Source organism: Boleophthalmus pectinirostris, unplaced genomic scaffold (assembly GCF_026225935.1).
Source record: "Boleophthalmus pectinirostris isolate CB_2022bp ecotype Guang Dong unplaced genomic scaffold, ASM2622593v1 HiC_scaffold_13, whole genome shotgun sequence".
NCBI lineage: Eukaryota > Metazoa > Chordata > Actinopteri > Gobiiformes > Gobiidae > Boleophthalmus > Boleophthalmus pectinirostris.
In genome coordinates this window covers 29160327-29182840 of record NW_026571036.1, presented here as the reverse complement: position 1 = coordinate 29182840, position 22514 = coordinate 29160327, and the positions used below count along the sequence as shown (strand labels likewise).

General features: G+C 38.8%; 1 protein-coding gene across 1 annotated transcript in view; it reads right to left on the bottom strand.

Annotated features, from left to right (window-relative positions):
- Positions 1 to 22514, bottom strand: part of LOC110168269 (1-phosphatidylinositol 4,5-bisphosphate phosphodiesterase beta-1) — a 521321-nt gene that overhangs the window by 59013 nt on the left and 439794 nt on the right. The window contains 13 exon segments of the mRNA XM_055149396.1: positions 1552 to 1710; positions 1806 to 2047; positions 3173 to 3226; positions 4942 to 5080; positions 8766 to 8881; positions 11073 to 11177; positions 11616 to 11715; positions 13017 to 13181; positions 14346 to 14500; positions 14640 to 14764; positions 15232 to 15316; positions 16686 to 16782; positions 17062 to 17132. Of these exon segments, the coding sequence (XP_055005371.1) occupies positions 1552 to 1710; positions 1806 to 2047; positions 3173 to 3226; positions 4942 to 5080; positions 8766 to 8881; positions 11073 to 11177; positions 11616 to 11715; positions 13017 to 13181; positions 14346 to 14500; positions 14640 to 14764; positions 15232 to 15316; positions 16686 to 16782; positions 17062 to 17132 (1613 nt within the window).

The following is a 22514-nucleotide window of genomic DNA, read 5'->3' as shown; positions in this document are numbered from 1 at the left end:
TTTTCAGTATAAAGTAAATAGTTCTTTTTGCATGAACTTCTATGGAGTTTTGGTCAGATACATGGTTCACTAATCAATCTGCAGGACGTGTTTTTAGAATTTCTTGTGGGCTGAACACCGGACAGAAGCGAACTACTAACAGTAAATTCACTCTTCAGGCATGTTTTTGATGAGGGAACAACACGTTATAACATGGTAGAAAGTTTGATTTTGTATAATACTCCCTCTTTAATTGAAATAGGACATTTTTCCAAGGAACACCTGGTAATCCCTCAAGGCACACTCATGTTCTCTGAGTACTGGTTTAAAATCAGTGACTTGTTAAACAGACGAATAACCAGGAATTTACAAGTCTAGTTGCTAAATTATAATTACGAATTCAAAGATGAATGATTGACATCTTGCTTGCATCACTTTGTTAAGACAGGTAAACAGCACCTGTCTGCACCTGCCGTCTTTTGGTTCAGTGACTCCTGATTCAGCGATGCTCATTTTACAGCTGAAGTGACACAGATTTTCCACAGAGTTCAGCAGAGCGGAGGAGGTACACTTATACAGTATGTTATATTGTATTTTGCACCCCACATTTAATTATTATATAGTCTAAAATATTGAATCATGAAATGTCTATCCTGCATTATAGCTAAAGGTAGGAGCGTCAAACTCAAATTCACAGAGGGGCAAAATTAAAATCTGGGACTAAGTTGTGGGCCAAACTAAATATTTACTGAAAAATTTCAACAACATCTGCATGTTTTCTCTTCTTTCGAGACATGCAATGTTAAACCTGTTCTTATTAAAATAAATGTTTAATAATCATTTTCCTTAAACACTGAATCCAGAACAAGCATCATATAAAATAATAACACAACTTTTTAAATAAATCATGTCTCTATAGTCTATCTGTATCCGACAGGCAGCTCTAATACATATTTGATATGATCTCGCAGGCCAAATATAATTACATCACGGACCAAATTTGGCCCCAGGGCCTGAGTTTGACATGTTGAAGTACATTCTGATTCACAATAAACATCCAGTCTGAGAACTTGAAACCAAAAGTGACATAACCAGAACTAAATCTAGTGTCACTAGGGTCAGTCCAGAGAGCGCAGGAACATTTATGAAAATGACCTCAGTGTGTAGTTTTTGTTTATTTATTTGTTTACAGTTTATATTGTACCTGTTTGACGTGCTCCTTCTTCTGATACTTCTCGCTGTAGTACTGCTCCTGTCTCAGTTTGCCATTTTTTCTGTATATTGCTTATTTATATTGTTTTATAGTGTTTTATTATATTCTTTATATGTTTGTCTATTGTGTACGTGCTTGATGTGCTCCTTCTTCTGGTACTTCTCGCTGTAGTACTGCTCCTGTCTCAGTGTGTAGTTTTTGTTTGTTTACAGTTAATTGTGTACGTGTTTGATGTGCTCTCTCTTCCAGTACTTCTCACTATAGCACTGCTCCTGTCTTAATGTGTTGTTTTTTCTTTATATTGCTTCTTTATGTGCTTAAAATTGTTATATTCTTTTTATATATTATTTGTTGTGTACCTGCTTGATGTGCTCTCTCTTCTGGTACTTCTCGCTGTAGTACTGCTCCTGTCTCAGTGTGAGCAGCTGTTGCTGTTGTTGCTCCTTGAGTTCGCTCAGTCTCTGGTGACACTCCTGCTCCAGGTCTGACAGCTCCTGGTCCAGCGTCGACAGAGACTGCTCCGACCGACTGCACACAACAAATGTAAATCTCTTTGTATATTTAGTGACTATGATTTCAGTTACTCTTCTTGCAGCTCCCTTTCTCTTCTTACCCCTCCCTTTTGTTTTTCTTACCTCTTCTTGCCTTCTCTCTTGTGGCTCTTGAGCAGGGCAGACCTCCTCCTCTGCTGTTGGCTCTGCAGCTCTGAAACTCGAGCTGAGTGTTCCTTGATGAGCTCAGTGGTTTTTCGGTGGTGTTTTCGGACCAGTTCCTTCATCTCTTTGTACTGTTTCCTCTGCTCACGGACGAACGCCTTCTGCTGCTTGAGCTCCTCCAGACTCTGAGCCTCCAACTCTGACGGATACAAAGAGGAGAAGAGACAAAATCAACTATCAGATCCCAATCATCAGTGAACCTACTATTAACTACAATGGTTGTCAAAAGTAGAAAAAAATCAGGCACTAATCGATACTAAAACTAATATTGAGACCTGATTTGTTTTTGTTTTTTTGGAGCAGGTATTGATACGAAAAAAGTCACATTGAAAGGACAGAAATTAACCTTTCCTGAATAGCTTTAGAATGATCTTGAGCTGGATCAGAAGAAGTATAAGAGCACATAGACTAGTATAGGTGAGTTTCAACTGACGTAATTGTTATTAAAAGCCTGCGTTGCATGCTGGGAAATATTTTGGTCGGAGGCAAGAAACAGGATAGCGATCAAACACAGTGCGTAACCTCACGTATTTATCCCTGATAATGGTAAATTCCTGCTGCATTATCAAATGCACAAATAGAAGCACGGAAGAAGGAAAATGTCTTTTTCGTATTCTGAGTGAAAAGAACCACTAACGGTGAATTAAATGGCTTTCAAACATTCGTAAAGCAAACGTAGAAGATCCTAACAAACCGTGGACTCCAACAAGTTCAACAACACATCGAGACTCTTGGAGGTTTTCATCTTTTCTGCTGTGAATGGCCCAGGAGTTTCCACCAAGTCATTGTGGATATCGCCCAAGTGAATATTTGTCCAGGTAGTTGGTGATTCTGACCAGAAATTTGGTTTGGTCCACCTTCTGTCGGGGTTGAAAAGGGTGATTTGGCTCCATCGATGCTTATGACCAATTTCTGGTCAAATGCTCTTGGGTCCTCTGCCGTTAGAGTGGATAAATAACTGGGATCAATACCCTTTACGTGCTTTCTCGCTCCATCCGTCATGTTCAATTAGTGCTTCTTGCCACCGACCAAAATAATTCCCAGCATGCAAAGCGCGCTTTTGTCAACAATGAAACTCGCCTATACGCCCAAGGATCACTATGGAACCCCTCTGGACCACTGAGGGATTACACACATATATGAACACATGGGAATAGAAAATAAAGTTCTACAAAAATGACATTCTATTGTCTAAAGAAAGAGTGTTTTTTATTATCATTGCTGCTACTGCTATCTGCAAATATAACAGACAGCATATCTTTACCTGTAAGGACGCTCTGGATGATGTCTTCAGTCTTCACAGCGGGCTTCAAAGAGCCTACAAGTAAAAATAGAACTGTGTCAATCACCAGAAAATCACTTTATTCAACTTTTGGGCATTTTTTTCACACATGTAGACAAATATAGTGTGTTTGTTTCATGAGTTGCTTTACAATTTGTGGAGTTAATATGATTAACTGAGATTCAGGAGCAGGACCGTGCCCCGACCGCCTCTCTTCCTCATCATCAGCAGGCCACAACGCACTTTGACCACACCTCTAATTTCCCAGAAGCCTATTTGTAGCAGCCTTTCCCATCATCCCACTTTGTCTCAGCTAAGTCGACCTCACTTGCCCACCCCCTATCGTGTTCGTCTTTCAGCCATAAGACGCCTACGAGGGGGGTCCCGTTCCGGCTGGGCCAACTGCAGATTGAAATGAGATGGAGCCCCCACCCACAGTCTTAACCCAGCTATCTCCGCCTCGTACATTATCAATAAACTTCTTCTTTGCACTATGTTGTTGCTGGTGTGGTCCTTGCTAGTGAGTGTACAGTTTTCCTTCACTCCATACTACTGTAGCCACAACTGCCCACAACTGTGCCACTGGCCTCTCTGGCTACATTCATACTTTGGCAAAATGGGTGTCGTGTCTTGCTCAAGGATGAGGGATGTAACAAAAAACAAAATATGATGAAAATATGGTCGTATTGTCAAAAGTCTCTCAATAATATAGTCCATTGTCACAGTATATCCAATTAGAAGTTCCTTTGCTTAAATGTATTGTTTTATAGTAGCAACAGCTTATAAACATAGGGAACTACATATCCCATGATTCATTTCAGCGTAGACATGAAGAAATATGTTTTTTACTTGAATTCTTAGGATTATGACAGTAATAATTCGCCCCAAAATCTTGTCATGGTATTTTAAAACCAAAAAAGTGTCCTATCTACAATTATATTAACCTCTCCAAAAAATTTCAATCAATATCATACTAAGAGATACATATAATATCGTACTGAGAGATTTGGATATTGTTACATAGTTACATAGTCTAAGAATGAACTGGAATGTTAATATATTTTTGTAGTGAGAAGTGGTAATCTTTAATAGTTTAGACATATAAATGTTCTGTGTTAAAATATCATATTTTCCGGGCTATTAGGATTATAAGGTGCACTGTCATTAAATGGTCTATTTTTGAACTTTTGTCACAAATAAACCGCACCGGACTTTAAAGGAAACACAACAGTGTGATGGGTGAGTGGTTTTGTTTGTTTGGCGCGTTCACGGTGACTCTGGGCTTTGTTCAGTTGTGGCGTGTAGGGAGGGTGCTGTCTGGGACCGATGGATTGTCGGCGTGTTCGCAGTGACTCAGTTGTTCAGTTGTGGCTCAGAGTGGTACACTGCATTTGTTTTTTTGGTTCGTTCCTCCGTTCCGTTCCTCGTCGGCGTGGAGTGTGGGTGTTTTTCGCTGTGCGGTCGCTGTCTGCTCTGTGTGTGTTTGCGTGCGCTGCGGGTGGTGCGGCTTTGTAGTTCACTGAAGTCGTAATGGGACACACGAGTGGATTCGTGTATGGGGCGCTCTGGATTGCGGGGCGCGCGGTTGTTTTTTGATAGAGTTAGAGGGTTAAGAGCGCGTCTAATAGCCCGGAAAATACGGTAAGTAAAGTTCAGTCTTATAAAACCAACAGTTTACATTTCACTAACACTCCTACAAGGACCTAAAGTGTAAGATTGAAGCTGGAGCCATGTGGACAGGTGTGGGTTACCTGCAGGCTGTGGCTGGTGCCCTCCCAGTGACGGAGGTTTGGGGGCGATGATGGGCGTGTGGCTCAGACCGTTCTCTGCGGGTAACGAAACCCGAGAGTCCACCTTCGACTCACAGGGAGCGTCACTGCCCGCCTCCACCTGTGCACCAAGAAACACACAAGTACATAAGAACGAATACTACACACTCAAGTACATAAGAATGAATAAACCTCCACCTGTACACCAAGAAACACACAAGTATGTAAGAAGAAATAAACCTCCACCTGTACACCAAGAAACACACAAGTATGTAAGAAGAAATAAACCTCCACCTGAACACCAAGAAACACACAAGTATGTAAATAAAAATAAACCTCCACCTGTGCACCAAGAAACATACAAGTATCTAAGTATGAATACACCTCCATCCCTACAAAAGGAAACATGCATAAGAATGAATACAGCTCCACCTGTGCCCCAGAAAATATACATGACAGTGAATATGCCTCCACCTAAACCAGGAAATATACATAAGAATAAATATAAACCTCCACCTGAACCAAGAAACAGACAAACACATAAGAATGGAATGTATAAATACAAATAAACCTCCACCTGTGCAGGGAATAGTGTTGTGACGATACTAAAATCAGTATTGAAGCATAGACTCAATACTCTACACTGATTCCGATATCCAAATGATCGTTTTAAAAGCTCTTTTAGAATGAGAGAGCGAGAAATATTTTATTGATACTGAGGAAGTTTCAAGTTTTGCTGCAAGCAATATTTATACTGCACTTCTCAGTCGCCTTTATCTCTCAGTCTCAGTTGAACAGGAGGACTGGTCAGAGAGGGTCTGCAGATCTGTGTCAGGGCAGTTTGAGAAGAGGAAAAGCCAAAAGTGTCTCTCCTCTGTGTCCAGCAGCCTCACAGCAGCCTCCAGGGGGCGCCAGGTGAACACAACAGGAAAGGCCTCGTTCTTACTCCGCTCTGGTGTTTCGGTTGGTGATAAAACGGTTCATTACCTTCAAAGTATTTCCTCTTGAAGGTCTCTGAGTATGTTCTGCCACATTTGATGCCACATACGGTATAAAAAAAAAAACTGTAGCATCTCAAAGGTCCATAGCTAGCTCCCTTTAAATGGAGAAAATTCAGTTTGTTGACTGGACAAAAGTTAATTTGGTTGAAGATGTTTCACAGCTCATCCAAGCTGCTTTTTCAGTTCTGGTCAGAAGCAGCTTGGGTGAGCTGCGAAACTTTTGTCCAGTTGACAAACTGAATTTTCTCCTCACCATGGATTCTACCTGGACAATTGAGGGATTCTTCACACTTTTTAAATGGATATAGGAAAAACAAACCATTCTCTTCACACAATCCTTCAGTCCCTTGTGTTCATTCCCTTTAAAGTATTTCCTCTAGAAGGTCTCGAAGTATTTTCTCTGGAAGGTCTTATTCCACATTTGCTGCCACATGTGTTGTAAAAAGCTTGTAGCATCTCAAACAAACAAAAGTTAAAATTACTTGAATTATAAAAATGTTGTCTTGATATGAGTAAATTTTAAAATTATTTATTGATAGAATAAGACTTTTTGTACTTCATATTAGAGAACATTCCAGGCAAAAAAATAACATTTTAATAAGACAAATCCACACATAATGATTTCCCAGGACACTCTACAGTAAATCTCGGTTGTAGTTTATTACCTGATCAGTGCTGTAAAGCCTGTAGACATAACTGTGGTACCCCAGCCTCAACATGGCCTCCTCTCCTCTCTCCTCTCCTCACCTCTTTCCTCTCCTCCCGTCTCTCCTCTCTCTGGAGTAAAGACTTAATTTCCCTTCAGAGTTCAGACTCAGCTCCTCTGTGTTCTTATCTCTTAAAGGTTAATACGACTTTAAATCATGTTGGACACAGACACGCCCTCCTGACACCTCCGCTCCTCCTTCACCCTCCCCTTTAATCTCTTATAAACTGCAGGGATGTGAAGTGTGAAATGTAGTGTGAGTATAGGTTGTGTCCATGTGAAAATTAAATTAGCTGAAACTATCTATAAAAACAATTAAAGTATTAGACAAAAAGCCCACTAATTATTACTCTTGCAGAAAAATCGACAAATACACATTTCTTAATTGGGACAACACAATCAAATATGCAGATTTAATTTTGGTATACAGTTTTTAATGATCTTGCTCCACCTCTGCTTTTGGACAGACTCTTATGCTTTTGGAGCAGGTCAAACATGTAGAACAGTGGAGCTCATGTACGAGAATTTGAGTGGTTGTTCAATGGTCAAATATGTTGCCATGTTTAACCAAATTACATTTTTTATATTGACGGGTTGTTGGTTTAAATCTTTAACGCTTGACTTTGAACTTCAAATGAACTGTCTGAAATGAATTGTATGTTAGGGATGTAACAATATTCAACCCTCTCGATATGATAGAAAGAACAAAAATGTGCCTGTTTGCTGCTGTTCCAATCAGTAGGAGCAGGTAGAGGGTGCTCTTGGAAAAAGGATCAAAACTTAAAACACAACGGACTCCAGGCCCTCCAAAGAAGTAAAAATCGCACGAATAAAAATATAGTTAAAAGGCCTTTATTTAAATGGCCAAAGCCAACATGTTTCGACCAACCAGTTTGTCTTCATCAGAGTTTAGACTCTCGATACGATATTCTCATGATATCCACATCTCATGGTACAATATTTATTGTGATATGTTGTGGATGCAAAAAATAGTAATACAACAATTGTGAGTATGCTACTTTTCTCACGTCATACAAAAAATTTATGATTTTAAAGTGCTTCATAACAGTTATTTCAGCATGTAGATTAGACTGAAACAGAGCAAAGGATCATGGTCTATGTAGTTTTCTCTATTTGTTAGCTGTTGCTGCACCAAAACAATAAATCTAAGCAGAGACTCTTGAGATTCGATATATATTGTGACAGCCCACAATATTATTGTGAGACTTTTGACGATACGATATCACGATATTTCGATTATTGTTACATCCCTATTGTATGTGTAGTGAGGGTACAGTGAGTGTGTTGTATGTATAGTGAGTGTGCTGGTGTTATGTACTTCTGTGTGATTATTGCTGTACTTTTCCCTGTCCTGTAGATGATTTGACATCAACCTGCCGAGGGACTGAGGCCACACTGGCTGTAATCTTTACATAATTACATTTTAAAGGTTCATTATTATGTGCTGTCCCTTAACAAATAATGAATAAATAAATTAATCAATCAATCAATCAATAAATAATTAAGAAAATAAAGCTTCTATATTAAACAAAATTGACTCTTGTGAACTTTAAGCCATGTTATTATGCTGCCTGGAGTTGTGTTTTGTTTCATTCAAACATGTTTGAGTAATCTTTTATTATTAGTTTGTCCATAATGCTCTGCTCCACCTTGTGATGTCATGAAGTGGTAGTTTTCAAATTAACAACTACCTTTTACCTTGGTTTTGGATTGAAAATTCCAGGTCTGAAATGATCTAAATAATTCAAGTGAAGATGAGTGGAGTTTAAAAACACAGTGGAGCACTCCCTGTATTACCACATGACATCACATTGAGAGTAGAAGCAGTCTAAATATGCAGGTTTGTGTGTTAAACATGTGTGAATGAAACAAAACACAGGTACATTTTTGATGAGGAAAAACATAACATAGATCATAAAATAGAGTGATATGGGACCTTTAGCAACAATTTATCAATCTTTTTTACATAAAGGTTGAATCAGCTTCAAAATACAGTTTAAAAAGGTGCAAACAAGCGTGAATGGTGAATGCTCTGACTTCTTCTCTGCCCCCCTCCCCTCTTCCATAGGGTCACTCACATCCTTGTCTCCCTCCTCCTCCCCTCCCTCCTCCAGCGTCAGAGCTGCGAGCTGATTGGCTCTCTGCTCCATCAGGTTGACGTAGCGAATCGGATTGGACAGAGCCTCGATCACATCTGAAAACAAACAAAGACAGAAAGAGGGGCCGTGTGGTTTAAAACTTTGGTGTGTTTGACAAATAAGAATGGTACAATGATACAGACAGATTGCCACATACTTAACTGAAAAGTAACACCACACGTTTGCCGAGTGATATCCTGAAATTTAGTATATGCTCTATAGACTGTATAACCTGCTGGCGGCTGCGTTCCGAATGGGAAGTGAGCATAGCAACCACCATAACCACCATGAAAACTACCATGACAACCACAGTAGCAACCACCATAACAACAATGGTTATAGTGGTTGTTATGGTTGTTATGGTGGTTGCTATGGTGGAAGTTACAGTAGTGGTGGTTATGGTGGGTGTTATGGTGGTTTTCATGGTGGTTGCTATGGTGGAAGTTATAGTGGTGGTTGTGATGGTGGTTGCTATGGTGGTTACTATGATGGTTGCTATGGTGGTTTTGGTGGTTGCTATGGTGGTTGTTATAGTGGTTGTTTTGGTGGTCATGGTGGTTGCTATTTAGCATTTCCCCCTTTCCTGTCTTCTTTTATTTCCCCCTCCTTTCTTTTTTATTACTTTACTTTTTATTTATTTTATTTGTACATGTTATGCGATACAATTTTTGAATGTTAATCACAGTTCTTTGTACACTGCTGTATGTATACACTACTTTTTCTTTCAATAAAAAAAAAAATGGTGGTTGCTATGGTGGTTATTGTGGTGGTTGTTTTGGTGGTTGCTATGGTGGTTGTTATAGTGATGGTTGTTATGGTAGTTGCTATGGTGGTTACTATGGTGGTTGCTATGGTGGTTGCTATGATGGTTGTTATGATGGTTGATATGGTGGTTGTTATGGTGATGGTTGTTATGGTGGTTGCTATGATGGTTGTAATGATGGTTGCTATGGTGGTTACTATGGTGGTTGCTATGGTGGTTGCTATGATGGTTGTTATGGTGATTGCTATGGTGGTTACTATGGTGGTTGCTATGGTGGTTGCTATGATGTTTGTCATGGTGGTTGCTATGGTGGTTGTTATGGTGGTTGCTATGGTGGTTGCTATGGTGGTTGCTATGGTGGTTGCTATGATGGTTGTCATGGTGGTTGATATGGTGGTTGTTATGGTGATGGTTGTTATGGTGGTTGTTATGGTGGTTGCTATGGTGGTTACTATGATGGTTGTCATGGTGGTTGCTATGGTGGTTGCTATGGTGGTTGTTATGGTTGTGGTGGTTGTGATGGTGGTTGTCATGGTGGTTGTTATAGTGATGGTTGTTATGGTAGTTGCTATGGTGGTTACTATGGTGGTTGCTATGGTGGTTGCTATGATGGTTGTTATGATGGTTGATATGGTGGTAGTTATGGTGATGGTTGTTATGGTGGTTGCTATGATGGTTGTAATGATGGTTGCTATGGTGGTTACTATGGTGGTTGCTATGGTGGTTGCTATGATGGTTGTTATGGTGATTGCTATGGTGGTTACTATGGTGGTTGCTATGGTGGTTGCTATGATGTTTGTCATGGTGGTTGCTATGGTGGTTGTTATGGTGGTTGCTATGGTGGTTACTATGGTGGTTGCTATGGTGGTTGCTATGATGGTTGTCATGGTGGTTGATATGGAGGTTGTTATGGTTGTGGTGGTTGTGATGGTGGTTGTCATGGTGGTTGTTTTGTATTGTACTTGTTATGGTGGTGGTTGTTAAGGTGGTTATGCATAACTACCACCATAGTAACCACCATATCAATCACCATAGCAACCACCATAAGAACCACCACCATAACAACCACCACAGCAACCACCATAACAACCACAGTGACAACCATAACCACCATAACAACCACCACAGCAACCACCATAACAACCACCGTGACAATTACTATAACAACCACCGTGACAATCATAACCATAACAACCACCATAGCAACTACCATAATAACCACCATAGCAACCACCATACATTATTTCTCTCCACTCATCTCTCTCTTTCTCATTTTTCTCTCTACCCAATTCTAGGTTCTCTCTCTATTCCCACCTCTCCCTCTCTATCTGCCTTTTTGTTTGTCATCCTCTCACTCTCTTCTTTGTCGTCACACTCCCTTAGTCCAACTCTTTATACGGTCTATGATTTTTAGAGCAGTCAGTAATAATGTTTAGTCTAAAAACTCACTGTTAAAAGTGATACCATTGAAACAGATGCGTTACCTGCAAAAGTGTCCGGCACATAGTCCTTGACCTCCACATAGACGAAGAGAGCGGGCAGCGTCAGAGACTGGTTCTTCTCGTTCCTCAGACTGATGTAGCGGTACCCTGCACAGTACAAATATGTGTTTAATCATTTCAACTGAGGCTCATCGATAAAAATTTGAAAAAAAATCTTTATATGGTTACTACTTTCTAGAGTTTAGATACATACAGAAAACATCAAAAAATGAGGCAAGATATATGGAATTGTCTAGAAAAGAGAAAAATACTTTGAATATAAAAAATTTAAAAATATATACATTCAGAGTTATTTTCTTTGCTACATAATGCATAAATCTTGCTTCATATATTTCATGTCTTCTGTGTGTATACAAAATGTAGAAAGTAGTAAACATATATTAAAAAAAAGTGAAATAAGGTAGTAGATTTTCTATTTAAAGATTTGGATATATTGTGCAAACAGTCATTATTCCTCATCAATATGAATTTGTTTTTGCTTATATTGTTGCGTTATTGCACTGTATAAAACAAAAAGTGGAATACCTGGACGGATGGAGGATACAGGGATGATGCGATGACCTATGAACTTTCCTCCTTCTTCAAACACTGCTATTCTCAGTGAGGCCAGAGTGGGCAGCACCACCTACAGGACAGAGACAACAGCGCAGTTTGTACTTGTGATGTATGAGTGTGATGAGTGAATTCAAGCAGTCATAGGAAGAGTGCATACAGTCATTGTGTCCTTGGGCAAGACATTTCACCCACCTTGCCTCCAGTGTCTATGTGCAATGGTGAATGAATGAGAGAGTGAGCCAGAGAGCACATGACTTCAAGGTGACATGTTTACAGCGTGTATTTCATGTATGTTCATTAAAGGCTCCATATTACACTATTTTCTGATCTATATTAATGTTGTTCTCCTCATCACAAACAGACCTGGAGTTGTGTTTTGTTTCATTCACACATGTTTAACACACAAACCCGAGTTCTTCTCTCAACCAGAAAATACTATGGTCCACCTAGTGATGTCATGTGGTATTACAGGAAGTGCTCTCATATGGTTTTAACTCCATGCACCTTCACTATAATAATTTGGATCATTTCAGCCCTGGAATTGCCAATCTCTACTGAAATAAAGGTAAAATGTAGCTGTTAACTTAAAAACTACTGCTTCATGACATCACAATGTGGAGCAGAGCATTTCGAGCTTTAGAGATACAGACAGACTAATAAACCAGGATTACTCAAACAGGTGTGAATGAAACAAAACACAACTCAGAGTATGTTTTCGAGGAGGTAACAACATTAAAGTTCACAAGAGTAAATTTTGTGTAATATACTGTAGGACCTTTAACCAAATACACAAATAATAAAAATGATGATTTGCCAAGCAATTCATCTAATATTAACTACAGAAAACCATTTGAAATTTTAGTATATGAAAGGGTCACTAAACACCAGCATTTTTTTTCAACAGATTATGTGTAAATTGATCTAATATAGAAATGTATCTTATCCCTGGTCTTATTTTGGCATTTTAGTGCATATATGTTAAAAATCGGGTCGGACAAAGGGCCGCCAAAGAGTCAGATGCAGGTTATTACGTGATGAGCACAGCCACTGGTGTCCACGGGCGGGACGTGAAGAGTCCCACTCTGCCCCGCCCCTACCTGGCACCGCCGGGCACCGTGATGTCCCCCGTGTCTGGAGAAAACTCAGTCGGCTCTCAATCATTGCTCCAGAGCCCACCCCTTACCCACTCCACTCACACCTGCTCCCCCTAACCCACTAGACACCGCCCACTCTGGAGGATTTTTCAGATTTTGCTTATGTGCGGAGTAAAGCTTCGGGAAGGTGTTTAATGGCTCTTTAAATAAAATGATTTAGAATTCCTGGGTTATAATATTTTTTGTGCTAAAGTAAGACATGTATGTATTTTCTGACCTTCTTGAACACGATGGCCTCCTCCTCCCACACTGGGTTGATGGCGTTGCCCTGGGACGTCTTGGTTTTGAACGCTTTTCTCTTGGTGTCCACCGGGAGGCCGAACATGTCAATCTCCACATATGTACCAACTTTTTTATCTGACAAGAACTGCCCCGATATGATCTGAGAAGAGAAACACACAGAGCATAAATGATAGAAGAGTTAAGGAGAGCTGAGGAGAAAGTCCAGATAAAATGTATTAGTTATAATGCAATGTCTCCATGGATTGTTCCACAGTATCGTATTAAACTTGTTTTTCTTACATATGCTTCATTGCTCAAAAAATACCTTGATAAACTGGGGACTGGCATGTGTCTCCACAGATTAGATATGTAAGATATGTAACTAAACCCTTTGAAGACATGTTTTTGTCTCCATGGATACAGATGCCCTACTATGGAATATCCGAACAAAGCAAACATCTACATGGAGACAAGCAGGTGGCAGAAGTGAGTGGAATTAGACTTAGACAAACTTTACTGATCCACAAGGGAAACAGTAGCTCACAGCATATTATAATAACAAACAGAAATTGTATATTAAATTCTAAATCAGTAGCAGAACTAGCAAGAGACTGATGTCAAATATAAGGCATCATTTTATATATATGTGCATGTACATGTCAAAATAAAATATAGAGTTAGAATTAAAGTAAATTTTATTTGAACATTTAAAAGTATGAAGGCACAACATGTAGTCTCCATACTCTCGGGACATGTACATTTAACAAAAAAAAGTAACAAACAAACAAAAGATAGAACAAAATTGCATTTTACTTTAAAAAAAAATTCCACCTTTGTCAAATGTAGATGTTCTGAGAGTATGGAGACGATTTGTTGTGCATTCATACCTTTTTTGAAAATGTTCAAAGAAAATTAACTATAGAAATATAGTAATAAAATATATATCTCAGCTGTATACAAGAAGTTGTAAGGAAAACAGTGCCAGAATGACGCTTGAGAGGACATAGGGTTTTACTGGCTTTATCATTTTAGGGCTGGTGTGACCAAATTTTAACAATTTTACCTTTTTGTTGTCTTCATTTTATGAGCTCTATCAGCATTCTTGAAACTGCTTTGTTTGTAAAAATGTGCTATAGAAATAAAGCGGATTTGGATTTATCTGTTACATAAGAGTTGTTTCGTTTTAGATGAATACTGCCGTTTAAAATGTGTAAAATAAAACATTATGATCCACGGGAGTCGTGTATGACACAAGCCCAGTATGTCTTTATGTTCTTTAAAAGTATTTAGTTCATGTTTTTGCAGTTTGATGAAGCTCTCGTACCTTGACAGATAAAGTATTGGCGACTATCCCGTCCACGGTGTTCTCGGTGAAGGGGTCAAAGTTCTTGTCTGGTCGTCTCATAAACTCTGGTTTGAGTCGATATCCACATTTCCCGTTGTACTCGTACATGCCCAGGTTCAGCTGCATGGACAGATCTGCACACAAACCACAAACTCTGTCAACCTTTGATTTAGGAGTTGAATAAACTGGTGGATTTTTTAAAGGTCCTGTATTACTCAAAATTGACTCTTGTGAATTTTAAACCTAACGAAGGACTAATCATAATTGTCTTACCAATCGTCTGGAAGTTGAGAGCCACCAGTTGACAGCCTGCGTTCCAGAAGAGCTGCGGGTTGTAGTTGGAGGAGTCCACTCTGGTGCCTTTGGGGTAGATCCTGCTCAGCTGAGACTTGTTGTATCTGAACAGTTAGATTTAAAGATTACAATGGGTACAGTTACATGACCAGGGAAATCCGATCACTACAGTAACCAGACGCAATAATTTTTGATCAGATTTTGTGTGTGTTTACTGAATTGCACGGTGTAACATGTCTGGTGTGTGTTTCCATGTCTTTTTGCAAAAAAGTCAGATCTATGAAAAGGTGACGCCCACTATAGTAAAGAACCATGTGTTTTGTTTCTTTTTCTTTTCTTTCAAGTATTTCTCAGCTATAAAAACATCTGTAATTGACTGAAGATAGATTTTATATCATAGTAACAGAAACTAGTAGCGGAAAAAGAAAAGTAAGCACTTTTAATATGCACCTTTTTCACCTGTATTACTAAAACTGACTTTGTATACAGCTACTATCGCCTGTGTTTTGTTCTCACAGATATATGACGGTACTGTATTTGATCTCCATTAAAATCCACGTGAAAAGGATACTCCACAAACTCCACAGGGGACTTGGTGAGCTGTTCCAGAGCTTTTGTTTCTACGAAGGAAGACATCTGGAAACTTCGATTTATCTCTAGAAAGAAAAACAAGAAAAACATTATCATATACTCTTACATATGATGGTAACTGTGCATATGTATGTAATAATAAATGTTATGTAATAAAGTATATGTTTTTGTAGTGCTGCAAATAACTTTCAAATGATACTACTACTACTACCACTACTACTACTACTACTACTGTGATTCATATAATGGTGATTCTTGAGAGTCGGGACAAAACAGGTCCTCTCTAAAATACAGCAGTTTGTAGAAGTGTATTTTTAAAATATCATACCTGGCACACTTACAAAGGTGCACTGTGCAACTTTTCTAGTGGAGGGTCTGTCACCTGCTCGTCTCCTTGGAAATGTTATTACTTTGTCTGGAATGTTCCATGGTGTGATATTAAACACGATCAATTATCGATCAATTATTCATTATGGGTGTTTCTGTTGCTCAGAAATACTATAACTCTCTCAGTGAATAGGGTTGCCTCTCCACAGATCTGACCTGTACTGTAGCCCATTGTTGTCTCAATTGAGAATTGATAGGTTTAAGATCTATTGTGGAACATTCTAGACAAAGCAAAAACAACTCCATGAAGATAAGAGGTGATGAACCCTTCACCAGAAAAGTTGCACCTTTAACTCTGAGGGAGATCTGTGTACTGGTCCTATTTATTTGATAATATTTTAAGTAAAATCTTCTAAATCAATGTTATTTTGTGTGTCCTCCACCAGGGTTCAGAGATTCCAAATGCTCAAAAATTACATTAGATTATATTAAAATGCTTTAAATATTTGTAAAAATATGAATAATAGTAAAATTAAATGTGCACTATGTAACTTTTTGTTTGGAGGTCCACCACCTGCTTGTTTTGATGGATATATCAGTGCTCTACCTGGAATGTTCCACAGTATGACTTTAAACAGCTCCACCTAACATATTCAATTACAGGTGGTTTTACAGCTCACCCTAGAAAAACAGGCATTGTAACAGTGAGTGGAGTCGCCTCTCCACAGATCTGACCTGTAACTTGGTCTGGTTTGGTCCCCATGAAGACAGGTTTAATGCCATACTGTGGAACATTCCAGACAAAGCAATAACGTGTCTATGGAGAAAACCTTAAAAAACATGCACCAGGGACTACAGGTGAATTTTAATGGCCTATACTGGGCACTGTCCCTGTCTCATAAATAAACAAAAAATAAATAAATAGATAGATAGATAAATAAATAAATAAATAAATAAATACAAGGGTTAGGGTTAGGATTGTTGACAAATCTGACAGACCTTCCATCAGAAAAGTTACACCATGCACCTTTAATATTGTATATTTATTGTTAATAGAGATGCACATTGTCTTGTTTTTAAAAGTAAAAACTCTTGATAACAACATACTTTTGGAAGCCTCAAAGCTGTTGAACTTGACTGGCTGGATGTAGATCACCAGGTTGGACATTTCTTCTGTAGCAAAGGCCTCACTACCAGCAGTGCCCTGTACACACACACACACACACACACACAAAACATTACAGTTGGATATGTATTAGATATTATTTTATGAGAAGGTTTTCAGAAAAAATTTTGTCTAGTTTTCCCTTGACAATTTGATGAAGATTATAATTCTACTTTGTGGCTGAAATACATTTAGCTCTGCGGTCTGAAAGCTGTTGTGATTTTACACTGAATTGAGAAGTAATGCATTCTCATCTGTTCCCACAAGTGAACACTAGGTGGCAGCATCTGATAGGTAATGTGACGCTGTACCACTGACCTCGTCCATGGATCCTTTTTTACAGTCATCATCGTCGTCGTCTTCATCCTCGCTCTCTGCCTCCACTTCACCTGAAATAACACAGACCATAGAGATTAGAGCGGCCAAAATGATTGAAAATCAGACACTAATCGATATTTAAACTAGTGTTGAAACTAAATACTCATTTGAAGTATTGATACTAAGTCATAGGACAGAAATGAACCTTTCCTGAATGTCTTTAGAAAGATCTTGAGCTGTATAAGAACAAGTAGAAGAGCACTTAGATTAGTATACACCCATGGACCACTATGAAACCTACCTGGACCATTGAGAACAGTGTTTTTTATCTGTTGTGTTATGAATGGTATGTTGTCTATATACTTGGATTCAACATGTATGTAGTGTTTTTGGATATTTAGTTTTTAATTATCAAGTGTCTGGGGTCACGATCCCTATCAAACACCTACTGGTCACTCCATCAGCCTTGACGAAGACGAAGTAGCCGAAAAACATTGGCGTGACAACTAATAAATACACATAGTGCCTCTGCCATCTTTTTTTCTACAAAACATTTGATCATTTGGATGGTGAATAGTCCTCAAATGACGCTTATAAACAGAAAGTTGAGGGACTATGAGGGAAGTTTTTCTTCTTCCCACTCCTTTTTGAGAAATGTGCTTTTCTGTTGTTTACAATGTATATGTAGTATATAGGGGTGTCAAGTTATCGCGTTAATTGCGATTAATTAATTACAGTCATATTTGGCGCGTTATGTTTTTTTTAATCACGTTAATCTCATTTTTAATCTCTTTAACTTTACTGTTTCTGTGTGCGAGTTGCCTTATTATAAAATCAGTTTTTATCACTCCCGCAAAGAATTGTAATTTTCATTCCCGTTTTCGCCGCATCTGCGATAAACATGCACATGTATGATCTCTGAAAACATCGTGACACAGACACAGAACAGACTCACCTTCAAGATTAACATCCCTCTGTCACAGAAAGAACCATCATATTCTACTGAGTCGTGTCCTTTAGTCCCATAGAAGCTGAACCACATCAGCGCACAAGAGCGTTTTTTTGTTTTGTTTTCTCGCTTAGTTTATGCAAATGAGCCATGCGGTTTTTAAGTTTCGTTTCTGTGAGAGTTGTGCAAAACTGCATTAAACATATTATAATGTCAAACGGGCTGATGTGGCTCTAGAGTGGTGATGGTTTATATGTTGTAAAGTTGAGTATATTTATGCAGATTAGTAACAGTAATAATAATGATGATACTGTGGAATGTAAGTGACTGCATCTGTTAAAGTTTGTTAGACAATAAATTACTTTATAAAGTCACTTTTTTGTTCTATATCAGTCTTTTGATCTGCCACAATAATGCAATAATGAATTTAAATGAAAATACCTCAAATTGAAGGCTTTTCTCAGCAATTTATAGGTGAGATTAAAAAGAGATTAATTAGATGAATTAATTACAGATCATAATTAATTAATCTCTCAATTTTTTAATCGCCTGACAGTACTAGTAGTATACATGACTACTGTTTCTCTCTTGGCACAAACTCGAAATAAAAACTAATCAATCAACCAATCAATCAAAGTTGGAGCAGTACACTTATATAAAGACCATGTCCACAAAATTGCAAATAACATTATGCAGTGATAATGATCGTTTTCCACCAAATCATTGGATCTTTATCAAAACATTTCATTTTTTGTTTCATGTTGCAACACCAAAGTACAACAACAACAACAGAATAAAAAAGCATTAAAAATATGCCAAATAAACAACACCTAGTACAAAAAAACACCCATATTTTCTTAACTAATGGCATGGGACAGTTGCCATAGTAAATAACAATTCAAAAGTAAACATTCATCATTTGAATATTGAAAAGTCCTCAAAATGGCGCCTATAAAAATGAAGTTGAGCCCCATTAATACAATAACTATGAGAAGGTGGAACAGTACACTAATAAAAGCCATGTCCACAAAATTGCAAATTACAAAAAACATTATGCAGTGATAGTGACCGTTTTCCATTTTAAACATATACACGATTAATAGACCTTTATCGAAAACTTCAGTGTTGCAACACCAAAGTACAACAACAGCAATAGAAAAAAAATGTTGAAAATATGCTAGATTAAAAAATATATATATTAAAAACCACCCATATTTTCCTAACTGATGGAAAATTAGCACTGTTGCCGTAGTAATTAACAATTCAAAACGTAACATTTTATTATTTGGATGGTGAAAAGTTCTCAAAATGGCGCCGATAAACAGAACGTTGAACCCTACTAATGGGGTTCAACGTTCTGTTTAATAACTAGGAGAAATTGGAACAGTACACTTATAAAAGCCATGTCCACAAAATTGCAAATAACATTATGCAGTGATAGTGATCGTTTTCCATTTTAAACACATACAAGATTAATAGACCTTTATCAAAACATTTCATTTTCCAAACCGCCAAAGAACAGGAAATTACCATCACTTTGTTTGGGTCACTCCGCCCCAGTGATAACATCTGTGTTATAAAATCTCTACTTCAGATTTGTATTTGAATTCAGGGTCAGTGTGGTCTGAGGAAATAGAGCTCAAAATACGGCTGTCTAAATTATAGCTGGTGAAAGGGAGTAATGATGTCTCCTGGTTTCTCTTTGGATCTGAGGTTAAAAGCGTGACTCACCAATAGTCCTGGAATAGTCCTAGTTTAGACCTGGTTGAGCTCTGATTTGACCTGGTTCAAAGGGTCTATAAATCTGTGTATCATTAGTTCATTCGTCTTTCAAAATAAAACCAAAAATAAGAAAATGAAAAAAAAATAAAAAAAATGTCTTCATTATTTGTCTCCAAAATGAAAAAAGAGATAACAATTTGTTTTTTCAGTTTTCGATTATGTGTTTGAATGAATCCGTGACTTTTGTGCCGCATACGGACTGAACCAGGACTTAACCAGGATTAAAACAGGATAGTACCGGAACCAGACCAGGACTGAGACCAGGACTGAGACCAGGACTGAGACCAGGACTGAGACCAGGACTTAGACCGGGACCAGACCAGAACTGAGTCCGGGACCAGACCAAGATCAGGACTGAGACCAGGACTGAGACTGGGACTGAGACCGGAGCCAGACCAGAACTGAGACTGGGACCAGACCGGGATAAGACTGGGACCAGACCGGGACTTAGAAATGGACTGAGACAAGAACTGAGACCAGGACCAGACCGGGACTTAGACCGGGACTGAGACCAGCACTGAAACCGGGACTAGACCAGGACTGAGACGAGAATTGAGACCAGGACCAGACCGGGACCAGAACAGGATCAGACCAAGATCAGACCAGGACTGAGACTAGGACTGAGACTGGGACTGAGACCGGGACCAGACCAGAACTGAGACCAGGACTGAGATGGGGACCAGACCAGGACCAGACCGGTACCAGACAGGGACCAGACCGGGACTGAGACCAGGACTGAGACCGGGACCAGACCAGGAGCAGACCAGGACTCAGACAAGGACTGAGACCGGGATCAGACCAGGACTGAAAATGGTTTAGTCCTGTTTTAGTCCTGGTTTAGTCCTGGTTCAGTCCTGGTTCAGTCCGGCATCGCAGTTTAAGTCACATAAACGGGAAACAGCCATTATCCGTTTTTTCCATTATTCATTTAAACACAAAATTGAAAATAATGATACACAGATTCCTGTGTCACACTATTTTCTGATCTGTTTTGTTCATTTGCACATGTTTAACACACAAATCTTGTATATATGTATGTATAGGCTATAAAGTTCTTCTCTCAAACTGGAAACACTTCATGACATCACAAGGTAGAACACAGTATTTTGAGCTTTGGAGATGTGACGTGTGACAACAAACCACAACTTCAGCTATGTTTTTGATGAGATTTAAAGCTCACAAGAGTAAATTCTGTGTAATATAGGCTCTTGAAGAATGAAACTACTGCATTGTATCAGGATTGTGAAGTTGTAGTATAATGTTTTGTATCATTTTTTTGTACAGTTCTGTGAAAAAGTTATAGGCAGGTGTGAAAAAATGCTGTAAACTGGGAATGCCTTCAAAAATGGAAGTGTTAATCATTTATTTTCATCAATTAACAAAATGCAGTGAATGAAAAAAAGAGAAATGGAAATCAAATCAGTATCTGGTGTGACCTCCCTTTGCCTTCAAAAGAGCATCAATTCTTCGAACAGTTTTTGAAAGAACTCGGCTGGAAGGTTGTTCCAAACATGTTGAAGAACTAACCACAGATCTGGATGTGGATGTAGCCTTCCTCACATCCTTCTGTCTCTTCATGTAATCCCAGACACACTCCATGATGTTGAGGTCAGAGCTTTGTGGGGGCCATAACATCACTTCCAGAACTTCTTGGTCTTCTATTTGTTAATGACTTTGGCTGTATGTTTGGAGTCATTGTCCTGCTGCAGAATTCATTTGGGGCCAGTCATACGTCCTTGATGGTACTGCATGATGGATAAGTATCTGCCTGTATTTCTCAGCAGTGAGAACATCATTAATCCTGACCAAATCTTCAACTCCATTCGTAGAAATGCAGCCCCAAACTTTCAAGGAACCTCCACCATGCTTCACTGTTGTCTGCAGACACTCATCACTGTACCTCTCTCCAGCACTTCGACAAACAAACTGCCTTCTGCTACAGCCAAATCTTTCAAATTTTGACTCATCAGTCCAGAGCACCTGCTGCCATTTTTCTGAAACCCAGTTCCTATGTCAAACAATCATTATTTATATCTTTGAAAGCATTCTTTGTTTACAGCATTTTTTCACACCTGCCTAAAACTTTTGCACAGTACTATATGTTTAAGGAAAATTGCCATATGGGAGCATGAGTGATGTATGTCGAGCATAGACACATCAAGAATCTCGGACTTCCGGTCATTGCGCGATGCATATTGGGAAGGATTTTCCAAAAAAGTGAGCATCAAACCGCCATGATTTTACAGTGGGATGCGTCTATTGTCAAAGCCAATCTATTCAAGTCTTTTGAACCATATCACATTTGTTTCTGGTTCTGATATTGTCATATTTTAGTTTTGGGATTCAGACATCGTAATTGTGTGGTTGTTGGATCCTAACAGCGGAAAACGGCTCAAGAAATTTGTTTGTGAACTCCATAGATGCAAAAGGGAATCAGATGTGTGTGACTCAAACCTCCGTTCAAACTGTTTCCCTTCCCAACGGAATTGAAAAATAGTGAAAGGCAAAGGCGATGGGCAGTATTGATCCACGGGAAGGACGAAAAAGGTAATCTTTGACTGCCTAAATAATCCCGAGTTTGCAGCGAACATTTTCAGCTGTTAGGAGAGCCAACAAAGACACAATTAACGATGTTCGAATCCCAAAACTAAAACATGACAATATCAGAACCAGAAACAAAAGCCATATGGTTCAAAAGACCTGAAAAGATCGACTTTGACAA